The sequence below is a fragment of the Chrysoperla carnea genome, chromosome 2 (genome assembly GCF_905475395.1).
Source record: "Chrysoperla carnea chromosome 2, inChrCarn1.1, whole genome shotgun sequence".
NCBI classification, from domain to species: domain Eukaryota; kingdom Metazoa; phylum Arthropoda; class Insecta; order Neuroptera; family Chrysopidae; genus Chrysoperla; species Chrysoperla carnea.
In genome coordinates, this window is record NC_058338.1 from 44,025,144 (window position 1) to 44,046,201 (window position 21,058).

A 21,058-nucleotide genomic window follows, 5' to 3' on the forward strand; every position below is an offset into this window, starting at 1 on the left:
TTTCACCCTAAAACTAGAAAAAGGTTTTTAATGAAACTGTATAGCAATATAGCTCATACTTCAAAATAACACATGAGCTATAATTTATAAAGATATATTTTAAAAAAATAAAATTTAATCTGACATTTATTATTTTAAATTTTTACATAAATCTGTAATTCATGGTTCAAAATGATGATTATAGATGGAGCAGATCTATAATCATCATTTTGAACCACAAATTAAAGTATTCTGTAAAAACTTAAAAAAGTAAACGTCAAACCATTCATAGCCAACTTTTCTGATATACTCAATGAATTATGACTATTTTGCATTTAACAAAATTGAAAACTGTGCACATCCAAAAAAAGTGGAGGCTATAAGGCGGTGTTTTTTCCTTTTAATCCCAGTGAAACAGGCGGGTATCAGGCTAGTTTTATAATATATTTCAACACGAATTTTAATCATTAAAATAAGATATACAAATGTAATAATAATTAGATATTAAATAATGTTTGAGTATATTTATAACTAATTTTTCGTTTGAGTAAATATTAAATTTAATTAATATTGATTTGAAGGTTCTTTTTTCATACTTACTTATATGCAACTTTCTAGTCTTTTCATACTGCAACAGATACTAACTAAGCCATTCACCTTAATATAATTCTATGTATATTGATTTTTAAAGGTTTTAAAGTTTTGTATTTTTCATATTAATTGTATTAATAAAACTATTAGGCAACAAAGGTGTATGCACTGCAAATAGGTTAATTGTTGTTATTTGCAACTGAAAATGATTTTTTCAAATAAATAAAAAGTTTGATTAAATTTCAGTTTATATTTCAGCTTAATGCTAAAAACTACTTCAATTAGATATTATTTTTTACCTATCCACTTATCTATAATATCAAAATGAATCGCTGAATGTGTTGCTAAGCACAAATCTCGAGCGCAGCTGAACCGATTTTTCTAATTCTTTTTTTATAATATTCCTTGAAGTACGAGGATAGTTCTTACGGAGATAAAAGTTGCCTGAAAAAGTCTAAAAACAACACTTATGAAATTTTTTTTTAAAGTAGTTAACTATGACCTCGATACTGCATTACTGCCTTTAGCATTGACAGTATGAAAATTAAATACTTTTAGCTAGTTCAAAAGACCTTTTCATTTTAAAAAGTGATTACTTTGTGATACACCAAAGAATTATTGTCAAGAAATCCTTAGAATATAAAGCTAAACTATGTAGCTCTTTACGATATGACGCTGCTAAGTAATTTCCACATGGTACGGGTTAAGCTGACTACGTGACCTACTTTGACGCTCAAACTCAGCGTCAAGCGTCAGCATGAAAATACACCTTTAGTTTCTCGGATCACGCAATGCATGTTGGCCGCAACCAATGTTATTTTTCAAAATTTAATATTGCATTAACCAAATCATATAAATTAAATGTAATTTTTTTGTAATCGCTTTTTAATTACGACTTACGATAAATGGTACTTTTAAAATGAATGTTTTACGCACACGTAGCACGTTGCTTTTGTCATTATAATCTATGATCATAAAACCACCATCAAATATCAGACACATCTATGATTTCAACATCAAATTGAGAAATATTTCTATCTTTATTCTGTTATATACTTCTAAAATTACTAACTTATTCATTTTACTTTTTCATTTCACATAAATTATTTTAAAAATGACACGGTAGGTTTATAAATTTTAATAAATGAATTTAAGCAATAATTTTTTTGGTTATTCCAACAACATTAACCAACAAAAACGATACTTGATTTGTGAGGTTATACATTTTCATTCAAATTTGTGTTTTCTTCTATTGAAATAATCTTTTCTTTATAATCCAGAATTTTTAATTAATATCGTTATTATATTGAATAATATTCTGGTAAGAAATGTAGAAATCGAATAATTAACACTATGTATTTAACATTTAAATGAGGTTAATTAAATAAAAAATATGTGCAATTCGAAGCAAATTACGGTAATTTTTGCAATTTGTTAAATATTAGCTTATCGAAGACTTTGAAGTGAAAATCTGTTAACTTTCATGAACAATCAAGTATACATCATTTCCTTTTTTAAGTCTGAAGCGTTTTTATTTTAAATAGAAATTAATGTATCACTTTTTTTCAGAAGTTCGAAAATAGAATTAGGTGATGTAACACCGCATAACATAAAACAATTAAAACGTCTCAATACTGTAGTATTTCCAGTTAGTTACAACGATAAATTTTATAAAGATGTATTAGAAGCTGGCGAATTGGCAAAATTAGCATATTATAATGATATCGTCGTGGGCGCTGTATGTTGTCGCGTAGATAATTCAGATGGCTCCAGAAAATTGTATATTATGACACTTGGATGCTTGTACCCATATCGACGATTAGGTATTGGTTCATTAATGGTACAACATGTTTTGAAATATGTTCAAAATGATGGAAATTTTGATACCATATTTTTGTAAGTTTAGTATTATTAGACTCGAAAACTGACATGACATATAGGGATTGAGAAAGATGACTTTGACATCACCTGGCGAGGTAAATGTGAAACAAAGTGATGGCAAGTGGTAAACAAAACAATTACAAAATTAATAAATTTATTAATTGAATCCAAATCATTTTGATCAAGGGGATTCAGTATATTTGACGGGCAAGAATCCGAATTTAATTATTTTTTGTATTTTTTATTACTCTCTGTTCTCAATCCCTATATACCATATATATTAGTTTATCTACAATAAATGTCAAATATGACTTATTTTTTACAACAAACAACAAACGACTATTTAAATTGTAGAATAGACTTATAAAACTTGATATACAATTTTTAGCCAAATATTCCTTTATTTAATTTTTAGACGTTTCAATGTATACTCTATGTCATTAAAAACGCTCGAATTAAAACATTCTAAGTGTTACTATTATAACATAACATATGATGAGTACGCTTAGAATGTTTTAACTGTTGTGATTTTTATGGAATCAAGTATATGCCTACATTTTTGCGTTATTTTTTAGGCATGTCCAAGTAAATAATCAAGGCGCTATTGAATTTTATAAGAAATTTGGATTTGAAATTGTGGAAACAAAAGAACATTATTACAAGCGAATAGAACCAGCTGATGCGCATGTCTTACAAAAAACATTGAGAAAGCGTGAAGAAAGTTCGAATAATAGTAAAAAGTCTAGTGAACCACATGTTAACGGTTTATCTCACCCTACGTAAACTTATTGTAATTCGTAATTAAATGCTCTAAAATATGTTTCATCTCTTTTTTTTTTTGGTTATTTTAAAATTTCGTTACATTGTTTTCAAAAATGATTGTCATTTCAATAAAAAAAGATATTCGTGATCATCTTAAAATGTAATTTTAATTAAAACTAGTAGAGATCTTTTAGCACATTCTAAATTTTTATTAGCAAAGAAGATAATATTCTTCGAAAATATTTGGCGTATATGAAGTAGAAACTTAAAATATAATGTCTATTACTTTGAATTTTTGACTTAAAAGTGAGTTAATTTTTGAGGTATTCAAACCGCTTGTAGATGATATCTGTATATGGCGAAATCATAGTCGAAATTTCCAATCTATTGTCTACAATTAGAGTTAACTCTAATATTAGAGTTAGTACCTTGTTCTATTTTTTCTAAATTTAAAAAAATATCAGATAAAATCGATTAAAAATGACTAAACTTTTGATAAGTTGCAGTTTCTACCATTTTGAACAGCTTTTCAAATGTTGAAAAATTTCGTGAAACCTAGTTTCAAGATACAAGGGGTAAAACTTAAAACTTCACTGAAGGATATATTTAAAACTTAAATAAGCGAAATTACTCAAGTATATAAAAATTACAATTGATTTTTTGTTCTATTTTTGATTATAAATGGTTATTATATCAACAAGAACGAATTTCCACGCCGTAATTTCTTGAAATGATCCTGAGTGAAAATTGTCTCACTAGACTAGGTTAATGTACTAATATAATGGATTTTTTTTGACTTCGAGTTGAGATATAGTTCACATTTGTGACGCAGTAGCTATATTTATTCATAAACATGATAAATAATTTTTCACAAAACAGTAAATAAAGTGTTCAACACATTAAGCAAAAGTACAGCGACACTTGCAAAACTAATAGAAATGAAAAAATTAAATATTTAAAAAAAAAAAAATTCAATTACGGTGATAAAATAATTTAATTTACCACCTGTTAATCCGAAACCAAAAGGAAATAGACATTTTTTATATTTTGTATAAATTACAAAGGATGGACAAATGAAGTCTACTTATTTCTACTATTAGATATTATAAGGGGGTCTTATTTCCAAAGTTACAGCGTAATAACGTTGAAAGCTTTATGGAGACTTACGTCCATAATAATAGTTCTTTGGAAATCTCATTGAGATTGTTTCCACGTACGACATTTGTTTAAAACGAAAATGCTCCACAATAAATAGCCTTTTGAATAAAATGAATTGACTAAATTTATAGGACAATATTTCTATACAAGTTGAGCGCATTAAAACTAACTTTAGCGTTTTTAGTAAACTGACCAATTGCTAACTCATTATGCTAAAAATTATTAATTAAACTAATCATTGTTTTATTTGCAATTTAAAAAATTCGCTATTTAATTACTGAGAGGCTGGTTAAATCGAACTATGAATTGAAGTTTTGGCAGTATCTAATGCCCTCCACTCCACCTGTTTATAGCCTATTTATTATTAAATTATTTAAGTAAAATATAAAGATTTATGTAGCAGATAAAATTTTCAAACTTCTCTTTCAAATGGATTAAACAAAATAAGTGATGAATTTAGGTATTGTTGGGACAAAATAGAAGTAAACCAATAAATAAACTCTTTCTATCTCATACATCTAAATATTATTTTAAAAACGATAAAAATATGTACCAAATACATGAAACTTATTTTTATTTAATTATAGGTATATGAAAAAACCTACTAAATATTTGTTCCCATAAAATAAATTAATTTAATCATCGCTATGCCCAAATTTTTCGAACCAAAATTGTTAAGTAGTTATGCAGTATCTGTTAGCGTTTTAAAACAGTACTTAAATTAAAGTACGGATCGTAAGCGGAATATATTCTATATATTCCGCTTATATATTCAATATATTAATTAAATATATTCTTATTGAATCATACATAATAAATCTAATCCAAATCCTTAGTTCGTAATTATTTAAAAGAAAACCGCGAATTTTTAAATATAAATTCTAATACCATGTCGTTACTTCCGGTTGAAGTAACTAATAAATTGAATAATAAATATAAAATTATGCATTTTTTGGATTAATTAACATATAAATAAAATGTATTTTTTTTTAAATAAATATTTTTCAACCAAAATTTGAATTTTGTTCCATGAATAATTTTATTTAATAATTGAAATGATTCCACTGTGTCAGCTGACTATCTGTCTTGTGATTGCTGTTAAAGTGTTCCTTGAGTTTTAATCACTTGTCCACAATTTAACAGGGCGAGGTTTCTGTATAACAAATTTTGACATAGTTTTGGATGAAGTAAAAGTTTTATTTGATATTATATTTCTTAAAAACAGGTAAGTGTTCCATTATTTTATTAAATGTTATATTTTTTATTTTTTAAGCTTGCAATATATATGTATATATTGATTATAGTTCATTTCATGTTATTGGAGACCATTTTTAGGATAAATTGATTTTTTCTATATAATGTCGAATAAATCATAAGTTTAACCGCATTTATGTTTATTCTATTTCGAAAATTGATCTAAATATTTATATATTTCTCTGAAGTGTTATTCTATGAATTAAATATTAGTTATCTTAAATTTTCATCAACTAATATATATTTTGGCAAAGGGTATATACAATGGCTTTATTTCTTATAAACTAAAATTATAATATTTTAAATTATTAACATGAAAATTTCATAATTAAAGAATTGGATCAATTTTGAATATTTATTTAGCAATATTTGTTATTGGTCTTGTGATATTTTCATATGACCTCACTTAAGAAAATTCAATAATCGAGGCTAATTATAATTTTTTAATTTCAGAAAAAGTTACTCAAAATGTCTAATTTACCGAAATTAGGAAATGAAGAAAGGGAGTCCAAATATGGTTACGTCTTCGGTGTATCGGGACCTGGTAAGGAAATTAGTTTTTTTTTAAAATAACTTTTGTATATTAGAATATAATGGTATAAGAAAAAAACCTATCATTCATACGTCTTAGAAGTAATACTTTCTTAATTTTTGTGTGTTATGTATTTGTGATACGTTTGGAAATACGGCAGAATAGAATAGTTAACATTTGTATCCCCGTAATATCGTAATTTCCGTCAGATTGTAAACTAACTAGTAAAATTTTAAATTTGACTTCCAAAAAAAGGGTAAAAAACCAGCCCCACCCATGATAATTCGACCCAGACCAACTAAATATAACGCAATGAGTTGATTTTCGTTAATAGGTGTTGAGTTAGCGCAAGGTTAAAGTGTTTTTTTGTAACCATTTTATTTTGATTTTGAAACAAAATAAAAAGTAAGAATACAATTTTTCAATAATATAGACATTTCAATTAATTTCGAATATTCAAAATAAATTTTTCGAAGGAAAACTTGATTTTCGATATACAAACTTGTTTGATTTTTAAAGAAAAATTTCTGATTTTCGATAACAGAAAAAAATGTGATATTTGGATTGCACGAATCACATTCATTTCGTAAAAAATATCATTCTAAACTTAACACAGAAGAGAATTGAAAATCAACACAATCCATATAAAATTGACCATTGTTTATGAACATTAAAATCTCCACTGTTACCAAAAAAGTATTAAGTTTTGGTATCAAGTAGCATGTGGTAACAAGTAGATTTAACGAATCGAGCATATACACATATACTCGATATAGAAACATTACACGATAAATTATGATTTTTCGTTGGATTGGATTAAAGAATAACAGCTAGTTCAATCAATACAGCACGGAGATCATTGACTAATTGCCCTTCTTTAATACGAATATTTCAAAATAAAAATTTCGGTTTTCTGTGTTTGAACTAATTCAGAATTTATTCGTGTGCAATCATCATATTTTAGTATTTGTTTTCTAAGCAATTACGCACTACTAATCTAAACTTATTATTTATGTTATGTTACTTCACTATTGCCTAGTATTATTCCTAATATTTAAACCACTTAATCTATTCTTACATTATGAAGTACCGTTGTATTTTGTTCAGAAACCCTCGTAATTTGTGTTAGATTTTTCAGAAAAAAAAATTGCTTGTAATATATATAGTCTCATAAATAGTGAACAGCAGACAAATTATGGATAGAGGATGAGAATGGAATTATTAGACGAGAAATTCTCTTAGTGTTTTTTTATCCGATGCAACGACTTGAAGCTTGGTTAATATCGTTTTCGCTTTTAGGAATTTCTCTATTAATATTAGACAAACTGAAATTTTCATATTAAACAAAGTCGTAGAAAATGAAATTTATTACAATATATTTTCAGATTATTTTTTCGCTTAGTTTAATATTTACAGAGTTTACGTTTAAACTTCTGGAAATAATTTTTTCAGTAAAAAATCAAGTATTTAGAATGTTAAACCTAAATTCTCGGTTAGTATTAAATGTTCTGATAGTAAATTGGTAAATTTTATTTCCTACTTATTGTAAAAATTTGAGGTTTTCCAATATTTAATCGAGAAATACTTAAAATTAACCGTCTTAGAATTCCATCCTATATCCACCATTTTTCTCATGTACATTATTATTGGAACATCCTGTTTGATAAAGCTAAGAAATTACTAGCAAAAGGCGAAAGTAAGCAAATTGAAATATCATTTCCATAAATTTTGCTTAATTTTTTTTTGGTTTTTCAACTAAAACCATTTTTAATTCGAGATATTTCCAATAGAATTGGGATACAGGATTAACTCCTTATTTGCATAGTCGGATTTTCGTTTTTAACTTTTATTATTTAATAATTTTATTTGGAGATTTAAAAGTTTATTATTAAATATATTATTATTTATAGAAAATATATTTAACCTAATTTGTGTTTTATTTTTTGTCTAGTCGTAACCGCAGAAAAAATGTCCGGGGCTGCTATGTACGAGTTAGTACGTGTAGGATACTATGAATTAGTGGGTGAAATTATTCGTTTAGAGGGTGATTTAGCTACTATTCAAGTATATGAAGAGACATCAGGTGTAACTGTTGGCGATCCCGTGTTACGTACGGGTAAACCATTGTCTGTTGAACTTGGACCTGGTATTATGGGTAGTATTTTTGATGGTATCCAACGTCCGTTAAAAGAAATTTGCGAAATGAGTCAAAGTATTTATATACCGAAGGGTGTAAATATTCCTGCATTAAATAAGAAATCTGCATGGGAATATTCACCTGATTCAAATATTAAGGTAAAATACCATTCTTATAATTTCTAAAGAGCTGAATCGAAACACGACTTCCAAGTTTCTTTATCACGAAAGGTTTCTGAAATACTTTATCCTAAAAAAGTGAAAATCTTTTTGGATATAATTGAAATTATGTTACATCTTCGATAATATTTTCCCACAAAGTGCTTTGCGGAAATTTACAATAATACTCTCTTTGAAATTCACACTAAATTTATCCATTTGGAAATCATACGACGTTTATAAAAACTTAAAAAGTTATATAGAGGCTTTCAAATGTAATGAAAAAACTAATAATAAAATTTCTTGCAAACCTGACCTAATAGAGCAGCTATCAGATTATATATCAAATTGAGATTCAGCACATTGAGGCTCTTCCAATATTCATGTTTTGTTATAAAACGTTTATCAATTAGAACAATAGATAATTTTAAACCGTTTTTAATTTTTTTTTTTTCAGATTGGATCTCATATTACTGGAGGTGATATTTTTGGTATTTGCTACGAAAATACTTTGATTAAACAAAAATTAACATTGAATCCACGTGCAAAGGGAACTGTTACATATATTGCTCCACCCGGAAGCTATAATATTACGGTAATTTTATTTTCGAAAATTGTATGTAAAATTTCAAAGTTGCCATTTTTATCGATCAAGTCTTACTGTTCCATATTATATTAAAAAAAATGATAATAGAACCTATCTAAAAAATGGGCGATTTTGAAATTTAATACATGTAGCAGTATCGTCATTAACTTGATAATTGATAATTTTAAAATCTTTGTATTATGATTCATAAATGTTTATTAATCTTGTAGGATGTAGTTTTGGAGACAGAATTCGATAATGAAAAAACATCACATACCATGTTACAAGTATGGCCAGTACGGCAACCACGACCTGTTACTGAAAAATTACAAGCAAATCATCCACTATTAACTGGACAACGTATTCTTGATTCATTGTTTCCATGTGTTCAAGGTGGTACAACTGCTATACCCGGGGCTTTCGGTTGTGGTAAAACTGTAATTTCTCAAGCGTTATCAAAATACTCCAACTCAGATGTTATTATTTACGTTGGGTAAGTTACTGAAAAGTCATCAACATAAATAGATTATCTACTGGGCTAAGTGACTAACTAACTTGGAAGTTTTTATAACTTGTGACCTGAAATTCAAAGGTCAATCTATTCTGATTTGATAGAAAACGAATACTTAAACTGCATGTTTCCATCTTTTAACCGCAAAGTTGAATTGGTGTAAAAGAGATTGGCATTAAAGAGAATGACTTGTAGGCTTTTGTTCCATTTTAAATACCTATCCAGCGATAGATAATTTTTTTTATTTTATTTTTAAAAACCTATCTAGCGATACCCTATACAATAGATTTTGAAAAAATTTGCACCATTCAATTAGATTCGAAAAAAGATTCTTTATATTCATAAAACTTGTAAATGAAAATTTTTAGGAGCGGGCATAAATGATCTAAATCGGTGATGACATACACACCTGTATTAAAATACTGTTTCTTAATATTTCTAAGCATTAAAAATTTTAGACTAAACTTAGTATATATTTCTTATATGCAAAGTGTAAAAAGGTATTTTTTCACTGTCACTGTCACTGGTCACTGGGAAAAACCACATCTGTGAAAGGTTTCTCAATCGCATATTTTTAACAATAAAATGAGCTATTTGAAAATAAATAAAAAAATTTTTTTACAGTTGCGGTGAACGTGGTAATGAAATGTCTGAAGTATTACGTGATTTCCCGGAATTGACAGTTGAAATTGATGGTGTAACAGAAAGTATTATGAAACGTACAGCTTTAGTAGCAAATACCTCTAACATGCCTGTCGCTGCTCGTGAAGCTTCTATTTATACTGGTATCACATTATCTGAATACTTCAGAGATATGGGTTACAATGTATCTATGATGGCTGATTCAACATCACGTTGGGCTGAAGCCTTGAGAGAAATTTCTGGACGTTTAGCTGAAATGCCTGCCGATTCTGGTTATCCAGCTTACTTAGGTGCACGTTTAGCTTCATTTTATGAACGTGCTGGGCGTGTTAAATGTTTGGGTAATCCAGAACGTGAAGGTTCAGTATCAATTGTTGGTGCTGTATCACCACCTGGTGGTGATTTCTCAGATCCCGTTACATCAGCTACATTGGGTATTGTACAAGTATTTTGGGGTTTGGATAAAAAATTGGCACAACGTAAACATTTCCCATCTGTAAACTGGCTTATTTCTTACTCGTAAGTTTGATTAAATTTACAGAATTATTTAAACTGTTTAATGAAATGCTTTTTTCCTCAGGAAATATTTACGTGCATTGGATGACTTTTATGACAAAAATTTCCAAGATTTTATCCCACTTCGTACAAAAGCCAAAGAAATTTTACAAGAAGAAGAAGATTTATCCGAAATTGTACAGTTGGTCGGTAAAGGTAGTTTAGCTGAAACTGATAAAATAACCCTTGAGGTTGCAAAATTGATTAAAGAAGATTTCTTACAACAAAACAGGTAATAATTTCTCTATTTTCGTTTCTGTATTGATCAGTTTCAAATGAGAATATTGTGTGACATATTTCCCGTGTTTGCGAACCGAACCCACTGTAAGCGTTCATAATTGATATACAAACATTAAACATACTGCCGTGGTTAATGTATGGATATCAATTGTAAACGATTATGGAAAATATATCACCGTTAAGAAATATTTTTATTACTTATTTAAAATCCGTGGTTTATACTTTTTTTTAATTAACACCGCATATTCTGTATGCTCTCTACAATTTCATTAGCATACATTTTATTATATCACTATGTATTTCGAAAAAAACCTAAGTGGTACATTATGTTAAATGCAATACTAAAGTTTTTTTTTTTTTTAAATTCTAGTTATTCGTCATACGATCGATTCTGTCCATTCTACAAAACTGTTGGTATGCTTAAAAATATGATTGCATTTTACGATATGGCCCGACATTCAGTTGAATCAACTGCCCAATCTGAACATAAGATCACCTGGAATATAATTCGAGACTCCATGAGCCAATTGTTATATCAATTAAGTAGTATGAAATTCAAAGATCCAGTAAAAGATGGTGAAGCTAAAATTAAAGCTGAATATGATCAATTGTACGAAGATATTCAACAAGGTTTTAGAAACTTGGAAGATTAAATTATTTAAAATCGTGGTAGCAGAAAAAGCTAAAAATAACACAAACACAAATGTACTACTACTTATATTGACTTACTCATTATCATAATTATTATCACTGATCAAATTTTATCTTTTTCATCATCAGAGAAAATCAAACAGCGAATAAATCAGTATTAATTTTATTTTTATTCTTTTTGGTTTGATTTATTTCATAAATTATGAAAGAAATTAATATTCTTTGATAATTTTTCACCCGTACTAAACCGCCTGTTTGATGAAAAATTAGTCAGATCACGTGTTTTCAAAATTTATTTTTTAGATACTTTAGGGGTTGTTATTTTGTTATTCATTCGTTAGATGGCTGCTAAAATTTCATTGCTATGTTCTTCCCTAGTGATAGTTTTGATTACCGCCATATTGTTTAAACTACCGTTGTTGTCTTAACTTTCACTAAAGGATATGCTTTTTAAATGCTGTTTTTAAAAATCGGATCTTGTACATAGTTTAACTAAATAAAAATCACGTGATCGAAATTTATAACAAACGTGCACAACAAAATTAATGATTTTTCGCTATAATGTAATATAATTTATTGTAAATAGTTTTCAATTGTTAGTACAAAAAAAATTTAATAATCTCCATTTTATTTTTGTGTTTTTTTCACAAAAATTTTATAATTTGTAAAATAGCACACCCCTAATTTTCTTTTCATTATATCATATTAGTATATAGTAGTGCGCATGCGTATATATATAAATTCTCAAAGAAACCGATAGCAGAAGAAAAGTGCAATCAACATCTATCACAGGATGATTTCCCTTTCAGATATTATCGCGTATATTATCATCTCACGAAGCCAGAATTTTTGCTACTAGTTAGCGTACACGTATAATAAAACCGAAAAGTTTCTTGCCGCAAATAAAGGTCCAAAAATTAAGTTAATAAGATGATAAATTGTATGCGATGCATCTGATAATATACATTCTTTGCTTGTCATAATCAATCATTTGTTTAATAAAAAGTATTTCGCGGACAATAAAAATGAGTGTTTTCTTCAAATAATTTTTCGCAGAAATATTTGTCTTATTTTGTTTTGAATTATTTGTTTCTGCATTTAATTTTAATTGAAACATTTTTCAATTTTAATAGTTTTTAATTGTTTAAAATGTTTATTTTATCTTAATACTTTTGGTATTTTTATCATGTTTTTTGTTGTCACCCCCCAAAAACAAATTTTTCTGCAAATATTATTGAAAGATAAGCTGAGGAGTAGTTAAAAGTGAGATGATCTTTTATTTGAAAAATTGTTAAATTTTAAAAATACTCAAATTTATAATATGAAAGAAAAGTCGAAATGCATTTCTCCCACTTTTTACGGCTCTCAGTTGTAGTTTAAATTCATCTTAATATAAATTTTATGATCGCATGTAGATAGTTAAAAATTGTAGAAACAATAAATAAAAAGTTCTCTTGTGTAATATATTAATGTATAAATTTAAAATCACAAAAAAAAAAAACAAAAAAATATATTTAAAAAAATCTGTTATTGGGTGATGGATTATTTTTCTTCGTTGTGTTTAAAAAATTTATAATTATATTGAAAAATAATAATTATTGTATTATATAATGTTATAATTATACCTACCATTCCAGAAAATATAAATAAATAGGAATAAAATATAGATAAAAATATATTTAAAAAAAGAAAAACAGTTTTATATTCACTAATCATATCATTCCCGTTTTTCCTTTTAGGTGACATTCTTTTGATTATTAAAACAATTCCTACCAGCCATCACAACCATTGTTATAAAAATTATCGCTAATTTTTATATTTGCCATTATAGATATCAGTTATCATCGTGATTCCGTAACACCATTTCTATTAATAAAGTGATTCTTTATGCGCCCTAGCGTCTAATTGCCTACGTCACCTAAAAGGAACAGCAGGATTCAATTTTTATTCTTGAACCAGCTTGTTGCATCCGGTACCTAAATCTTGACTTGAATAGAAGATTTTACGCTTTTGAAGATTCGATCTTGGGGAATCTAAGTAGCTATGACCCTTCTTTTTTATTGGAACCAGTAATTTAATAAAGCTGATATATTATAAGAGACATGATTGCTTTGATCCTAAGAAATTTGTTTTCTTGTTAACGATACATGTTTTTATAATTAGTTTTAGAAACTCCATTATTACAGATTATGAAGATTTAACAAAAATTTAAGTGCTTTTATAATAATCGATACTCGAATTATCTATAGAACCAACCAATATTGTTTTTAATGGATTTAAAATTTAAACCTTAAAGGTTTTTCCTGTCTACTTAAAGAAAACTCATCTAATCGATGTTGGTATTTTGAAATATTCGATTAACCTTTGGGAATAAACAATACGGAAATGAGATTTTCAAACTAATCGCGAGAGCTAGTAGTTAATTTGACAATTATAATTTTAAAAGTCCCAAAAATAATAGATTTCATACTTGTAAGACATATACGGTTAAAACAACAGGAATGTAAAAGTAGATGAAGTCGTTTCAGCGTCCAGAATAAACCTGTACATAGTTCGATCAAAAAGGCGTTTTGATCGTTCTACGGTGTTTATGTACGTTATACGTTATTAACTATGACATTATTACATAAGTCATGGGATCTACTAATGTAATGTCATTGACGAAATATGATTAATTCTAGAGTACAAAATAAGACATTGATAAAGAGTAGTGTCCGAACGAAAGTCCATTACTGGCCGAAGCCAATTAATCGGCTATCACCATAACCTTCGGTCGATTGGCTAAAACCTACGACTAACATAAATGATTTAATATTGAATGTATTAAAGGTAATTTAAATCATCACTAAAAGTTGATCTAGGGATAAAAAATTACCTTGAAAGTTTGTAACAAATAATAACATTTCGGCTTTAGCCGGTCTTCGGATGCGGCCGGATTTAAAATGGTACCTCTTGATCAATATTCGGGTTGTATATCAAAGCACAATATTATTTTTATTTAACAGATTAATGTTGCAATTTCAAGATTATTGTGAATGAAAATTTGAGTACATTTATTTTTTTAGTTGAGCCCTTTGACAGTGCATTTAAGTGTCCGACAAATATCTTAAAACATGTTTTTCAAAAATAAAACTACCGATAAACCCGTAATAATAAAAAAATCAACGAAATTTTAAATAATACTATTTTGTGGAATTAATTCACTTCGATTCTTCCATTTGATAAAAGATGCAAAGAATCATTCCCTTCTTTATCGGGAGTTTTAAATTGATGTATTGTATTGTTGATTGTTTTAAATAAATAATTTGAATTTAATATTGATTTTTTGTCAAAGAAAACCTAATACAAGACAAATTTTGGTTATTTTGTTAATTTGAAAGTTGGAATTTTTTGGTCCTAAGAAATATTTTGTTCAAATATGCCTGAAATACGATAAATAATTAAGCATTGAATTGAGTTTAAATATTTAAAAAAAAATTTATTAACGACGTACATATATGCAAAGATAAAAACGTTTAAGTTCTTAAAGTTGCCTATATTTGTTTTAATATATAAAATAGAGAATAGAACGTATAAGTCTCTGTCATTATATTTTGCTATGGTCTCCATTCTCTGCTCACACAAAGTTCTACAAAGAGGAAAATATTTTCTAAATATTCTAAGAAATATTTTCTTCAAATATGCTTGAAATACGATAAAAAATTAAGCATTGAATTGAGTTTAAATATTTAAAAAAAATTTTATTAACGACGTACATATATGCAAAAATAAAAACGTTTAAGTTCTTAAAGTTGCCTATATTTGTTTTAATATATAAAATAGAGAATAGAACGTATAAGTCTCTGTCATTATATTTTGCTATGGTCTCCATTCTCTGCTCACACAAAGTTCTACAAAGAGGAAAATATTTTCTAAATATTCTAAGAAATATTTTCTTCAAATATGCTTGAAATACGATAAAAAATTAAGCATTGAATTGAGTTTAAATATTTAAAAAAAAATTTATTAACGACGTACATATATGCAAAAATAAAAACGTTTAAGTTCTTAAAGTTGCCTATATTTGTTTTAATATATAAAATAGAGAATAGAACGTATAAGTCTCTGTCATTATATTTTGCTATGGTTTAAAATATTTTCTAATTATTCTAAGAAATATTTTCTTCAAATATGCTTGAAATACGATAAAAAATTAAGCATTGAATAGAGATTAAATATTTAAGAGATTTCATTAACGACTTACATATATGTAAAAAAAAACGTTTCAGTTTTTAAATATGTGTTTCAATTCATAAAATAGAGAATGGAACGTATAGGTCTCTGTCATTATATTATTTTATGGTCTCCATTCTCTGCTCACACAAAGTTCTACACCGAGGAAAAAACACAATCTTTATTTCTACAACCTTTACCTCTTAAAATACGCTTTATTAGTTAAAAAGGTTGTGGAGTTTGATTTTTTGTTTTATATCTATGGATTTTTGAATTACATTTTGTTCAGTATTATATACTTTTCTCAGATTGTTTAGGCAACACGAAGTACAGTGATGTAAACTATCTATATAAAAAATTCTTTGTATGACCGGATTTATTCAGCCATGGACACTATCACATGTCCATGTCTTCAGCATTCAATTAGTTCAATCTTACCCCGATCTTTTCTATAAAAGCACTATTTTTTCTACAAGCATATAGCAGTATCTATGCCATTTATTTCGGCTAGTAAATCATATTTCAACGTTAAAAGCGACCTTAAATTTAAAAAAAAATCTTTGATCGTTTTTCCTTTATTATTCAATTATTGATTCTTTGTGGATCATTCTCTGTGGATCTCATTCAAGGGAGAGAAGCCTGATAATAACTACACCTCTACCCTCTCCATTGCTAAAAGATTGGGTTTTAATTTATTTAACGACAACAGGTGTATAACAAGTAGTGTTAAAACGTAGATTAATAAAATCAATTGAGTTGAAAGCCTCCCGTCTACTCTTTTATGAAGTTAAGAAAGTTAATATAGAGTAAAATTTGAGAGAGCCAAAATAATTAGATGAATGACTAAAAGGGTTTAGATATTTTATTAGAAAAATATAAGTTATTGAATATCAAATTTGAAATCAAATGTGCACCTTTGATATTTAATTGTCAATGAATTTGCACACTTTGACTTTTTAATGTGTGGATGTAAAAAGGTGATATAAAACGAGTAATAGGGCCTTTGGGCTTTTTACGAGCATGATTAAAATTCTAATTTATCGCATTTAACTATTTACTATATGACAAACCAATTTTGTGGGTTCGATTAAGCTGATAGACATAAAATCATTGAATGCCAAAACTAGCAATACGGCCGTAGTTGACCGATATCGAATTTGCCACATTATAGCCATGCAAAAATGTAAAAGTAGACGTAATACCACAACAAAATTTGAAAATTCAATTAAAATTGATTAAAAAATGAAGTTATAAGCATTCCAAGACTGTTGCCCGTCTCTTCCAGGCAAAACAGAGTTTCATATTTAATCTCTACAGTAACACCGTGCAATGACGTCACATCTATATGTTCCTCTTTGTTTAATTAGGAGTTTTAAACGTTCATATTATGCAAACTTCTAAAGGTTTTCAAAAACCAATAACTTTTTTTTGTCCGTGTCCTGGTACAATATTTTAAGGAGAATGATGAAAAATAATAATATGTATGAAATATTCTAGAACAAATTGAGCTAATGTATATTAAAATTACGTAATCATAAAACAATATTGAAAAGATTGGATTTATTTATAAGAAATACGTAAATTACAACTTCAATTGATAACAGCTAATGAACTTGTAAATACATTACATCGGGTACTTCCTATTTTTTATAATTAAAAAGATTTTTGACTTGAAAATTCAAGGTTCACTTAAGATTAAATTATACGAATGGCTTTTATCATCATGTCTGTGAACTAATACCATCTATTTATGAAAAAATTTGTTCGCAATTGATCGACGAATTTTTGCTTGTAAAAGGATACAGCAAAGTAAGGAAAAAAGTTCAAAATTCAATACCCTTCTAAATACTCTTTAGAATATTTGGCTTCGCTCGCGCTATAAAAAGAAGGGAAGACAAGGGCACTGGTAAAGGATCTACTAAGTAATAAGGCCAAAATAATTTTAACAATTTTTTTCACAAGGATTCATATGTACGACGATTGGAAATTTTAGTCCGTTATCTTCATGACTCATGATAAAATCTCGATAAAATCAATTTCTCTCAAATACTTTCCGCCAAAATGGTGTGTACCGAAGTGGAGGGCGAGGATAAGTAGCTGCCCCGCTATGACTCATCCACATGAATTGTACCCACATGAACTTGGCTTGCTCATTGTTAAGAATATTGTTGTATTTTACTGATTTAACCAACTCCTACTTTATACGAGGTAAGCCATGTTAATCTATAATGGATAAAAGCTTGTTTTGATGTTAGCCCATAAAAAATTAACTTTAAAAAAAGTTTCAGAGTTCGGTGGGGGACATCATGTTCTGACATCAGATTGGACCTAGTTCTTCGGGTTTCTTTAATATCCAATTTAGTAAGAGATCGGATAATACTTTAAATTAAAAAGTTGATCCTCATCTCCTGTCGTTATCAGAAACTGAATGCAAACATATATCTTAACAGAAATACAGCTAGATTTTTTAATTGAAAACTTTTCCTGTAACTATTAATTCCATTTCCGAAAAAAAGTGTCCAACAAAATGTGTTTAGGATTTTCTTAGCAACTTTTAAATTTATATCAATTACGATCATGAGAAGACTTTTAAATAATTTTGAAGTTCCAGGAAAAATTCAAGGTTTCGATCGCTTAAGGGTATCTAAACCACACAAATCATACAATATATATATTTGTAAAAAGCTTTACTTGGAGTAAGTAATGCTTTTAATACATTTTTTCCCGTGGATCGATTAAAATGCTCTAGTTGATATAAGTTGGGTGTAAAAAAAAAACACATGATAGTAGGAAAGCTGAATTATGCTTATAAAGATTACGATAAACGAGTAAAAATTCAAAAAGAAAGTGGTGTTAAGTTCATGGACCTTTGACACGGGGGCTCCTAATGGGGCATAAATACGCATAAAATATATATAAATTTATGACCATAGTTGTTAAACACACAGTATAAAAATATATTAAAAAAAAAAAAAAAAAAATATATATATAAATTTATCCTCTATATAAAAATGAACAAATTTTTATTAATTTAATTCTACGAATCATTAAAATTATAGACTTGCTGTGGGCAGAAACGACGTAAGTCATTTTTTCAAGATTATAGTATATAACATTTTTTTTACATTCTTTACGAGTATATGTACAATTTGCGAAGAAAAAAATTTGTGTCTGGCTGTTTTGACTCTGATGGTTGGTAAAGGTGAACTGAAATTGTTGTGGAAATAATAAAGATCCTCGATATATGTAAGATATAGAAACCTTACAAATCAGTTACATGTTGTCATTGTACGCTAAAAAAAGTGTTGCTGCCAGAAAAAATTGACTTGTTTCGTTATTCATCAGCTAATTTTATAAAGTAGTATGCTGGACCATGCACCACTGTGCGTAGAGAAATTTCTTCACTATTTCTCAGTGAAAACATGTCATATTAATCTTATGCAAAAAGTATTCCATAGGGTTTTCACTAGTTCATTCTTTTTTAGGTAAGAAATTGATGTAAATGTTTCCTTGCAAGGTAGTATTTCCCTACATTATATTTTCGTTTAAGATAGTTTCTTTGCTTAAACTACTGTAAAACTCACTTTTCGAGAGAATTTAATGCATAATTTTTAACAGGCTATGAATAGGGCTTGCTATTAAATCCCAAAGTTTCAGAAACTTTGACCGTTTAAAACACGAGTAAATGCCGAAGTACGTAATTTTGAAGTAAATTGGTCAAAATTGGGAACTCAGGCATTACTTATCTCATCGGTCAAAATTTCTCAAACTTTGGAATTTAATAGTAAGCACTGTTCTTAGTCTCTTTCTCTGTCGAGAAATGATCATGTTTACATCTGAAATCCGTACAATTTTAGTTCAATCGTTTGCAGAAAACTTATACATTCAAATTCAAAAACATATACTCTTCATTTTCATTCTCATCGTTGTTCTACATTAAAAAGCTTTCCCATCAAAAGTCATTAGGAAACTTTGTATCGAATGGCCTTTTCAATTAAATACGAGGAAAAAGCTCGAAAATATATATAAAAATCGGTCAACGTGATTGGCATCTAGTGTCCCACATAGAAACAAACATATCTAGACTGATTACCATTAAGACCATTGCGTTGCTCAGTCGGATAAAAATTAGGCAGTTTTTCGGTTCCTGAAAGTTGAGCGCCACTCAAAAATTATCGCAAGTTCATACAACTTTTATTTGAGATAGGTAAAATAATATCTACCTACATTATTTTTAATACAGAGTGTAACACTCATTGTTACAATTTCATTCAATTAATATTAATATTTAACCATGATTAGATGAAAATTCATAAAAAAATTGTATGTAAAAATTATGGCGTATTTGGACAGACGCAATCCCAAGCACGTGTGAAAAATAATGGTTGGTACTGCATGTTTTACACATTATTCATTTTTTTTATTTGTTGATTGGTAAAGAGATTATATTGATTTTTATATTAACGATACACAATCGATAAAATATATTATTTTGGTAATATTACCTACATTGTTTTTAATTTATTACCTATCAAAATAATAAAACAATTGAAATCAATACGAACAATTACAAAAGTTTCACAAAAATTATTTGTCCGGTTTTATGTTTCGCAAAAAAATTAAAGAAATGTTAATCATTTTATTATCAAAAAGTCTGTGAAATTTGTTAAAAATAAATTTTTAATAATTATTGTCTTCGAAAGTCTAGATAAATAATTGTTAATTGTAATTTTTTTTTTCGTAAATGTAGTGTTAAATAAATGTTTTGTTTATAAGTAGTAATGGATTTATTATTGTGTCCATACAATAAATGTAAACCAGTGGCCAGAAATTGAATTTTTCTGACTCTCGAATGTTTCAATTCGGTGAGTATCGAATATCGAACAAAGGTAATCAAGAATTCAATCCATATGAACTCCAGTCTGGGTGGAGATAGTTAACCATTGGATCAAGCTTAGAAACCAAACCTGGCCCAGCCTCGAATTAAAATCGGATGATACTTAACTTCGATTGTCTGTGATTGAATTCTGATTGAAAATCGGATGATACTTAACATCGTTTCATGCTTAAGTATCAGATATAGACATAAGCCAGAATTACGTTCTTCACGAAAGCCTGCGTTCAAGTAAAACAAAATTCAATTTCATGTTTTTATGGTATCTTGTTTAAATCTTATCTGGATCGATCCTATTGAAAGCCATATATGTTA

At 27.8% G+C, this 21,058-nt stretch overlaps 2 protein-coding genes across 3 annotated transcripts; both read left to right on the forward strand.

The window, feature by feature from the left end:
- The first annotated feature begins 1,554 nt into the window (after positions 1 to 1,554).
- Positions 1,555 to 3,271, forward strand: LOC123293866 (probable N-acetyltransferase san). 2 transcript variants are annotated; one of them, XM_044874824.1, is made up of 3 exons: positions 1,555 to 1,692; positions 2,140 to 2,466; positions 3,027 to 3,271. In XM_044874824.1, the coding sequence occupies exons 1-3, from the start codon at positions 1,685 to 1,687 to the stop codon at positions 3,232 to 3,234; spliced, it is 543 nt and encodes a 180-aa protein (XP_044730759.1). In that variant the 5' UTR covers positions 1,555 to 1,684; the 3' UTR covers positions 3,235 to 3,271. The 2 variants fall into 2 exon arrangements, with proteins under 2 accessions (XP_044730759.1, XP_044730760.1); XM_044874825.1 differs by having other exon boundaries at positions 1,557 to 1,692; positions 2,143 to 2,466.
- A 2,180-nt stretch (positions 3,272 to 5,451) lies between these two features.
- On the forward strand, positions 5,452 to 11,803 carry LOC123293865 (V-type proton ATPase catalytic subunit A). The gene is made up of 8 exons (XM_044874823.1): positions 5,452 to 5,596; positions 6,079 to 6,169; positions 8,109 to 8,452; positions 8,910 to 9,047; positions 9,269 to 9,531; positions 10,174 to 10,710; positions 10,772 to 10,978; positions 11,357 to 11,803. Exons 2-8 carry the CDS (start codon positions 6,094 to 6,096, stop codon positions 11,637 to 11,639), a joined length of 1,848 nt encoding a protein of 615 aa, XP_044730758.1. The 5' UTR covers positions 5,452 to 5,596; positions 6,079 to 6,093; the 3' UTR covers positions 11,640 to 11,803.
- The last annotated feature ends 9,255 nt before the right edge of the window (positions 11,804 to 21,058 follow it).

What these genes read in the sequence shown, in the direction of transcription:
- LOC123293866 (XM_044874824.1), top strand. An exon ending in AATTTTGATACCATATTTTT is followed by an intron (nt 2,467 to 3,026) that starts GTAAGTTTAGTA and finishes GTTATTTTTTAG; the next exon opens with GCATGTCCAAGTAAATAATC.
- LOC123293865 (XM_044874823.1), top strand. Translation starts at nt 6,094, where the DNA reads ATGTCTAATTTACCGAAATTAGGAAATGAAGAAAGGGAGTCCAAATAT. An exon ending in GATGTTATTATTTACGTTGG is followed by an intron (nt 9,532 to 10,173) that starts GTAAGTTACTGA and finishes ATTTTTTTACAG; the next exon opens with TTGCGGTGAACGTGGTAATG. An exon ending in GATTTCTTACAACAAAACAG is followed by an intron (nt 10,979 to 11,356) that starts GTAATAATTTCT and finishes TTTAAATTCTAG; the next exon opens with TTATTCGTCATACGATCGAT.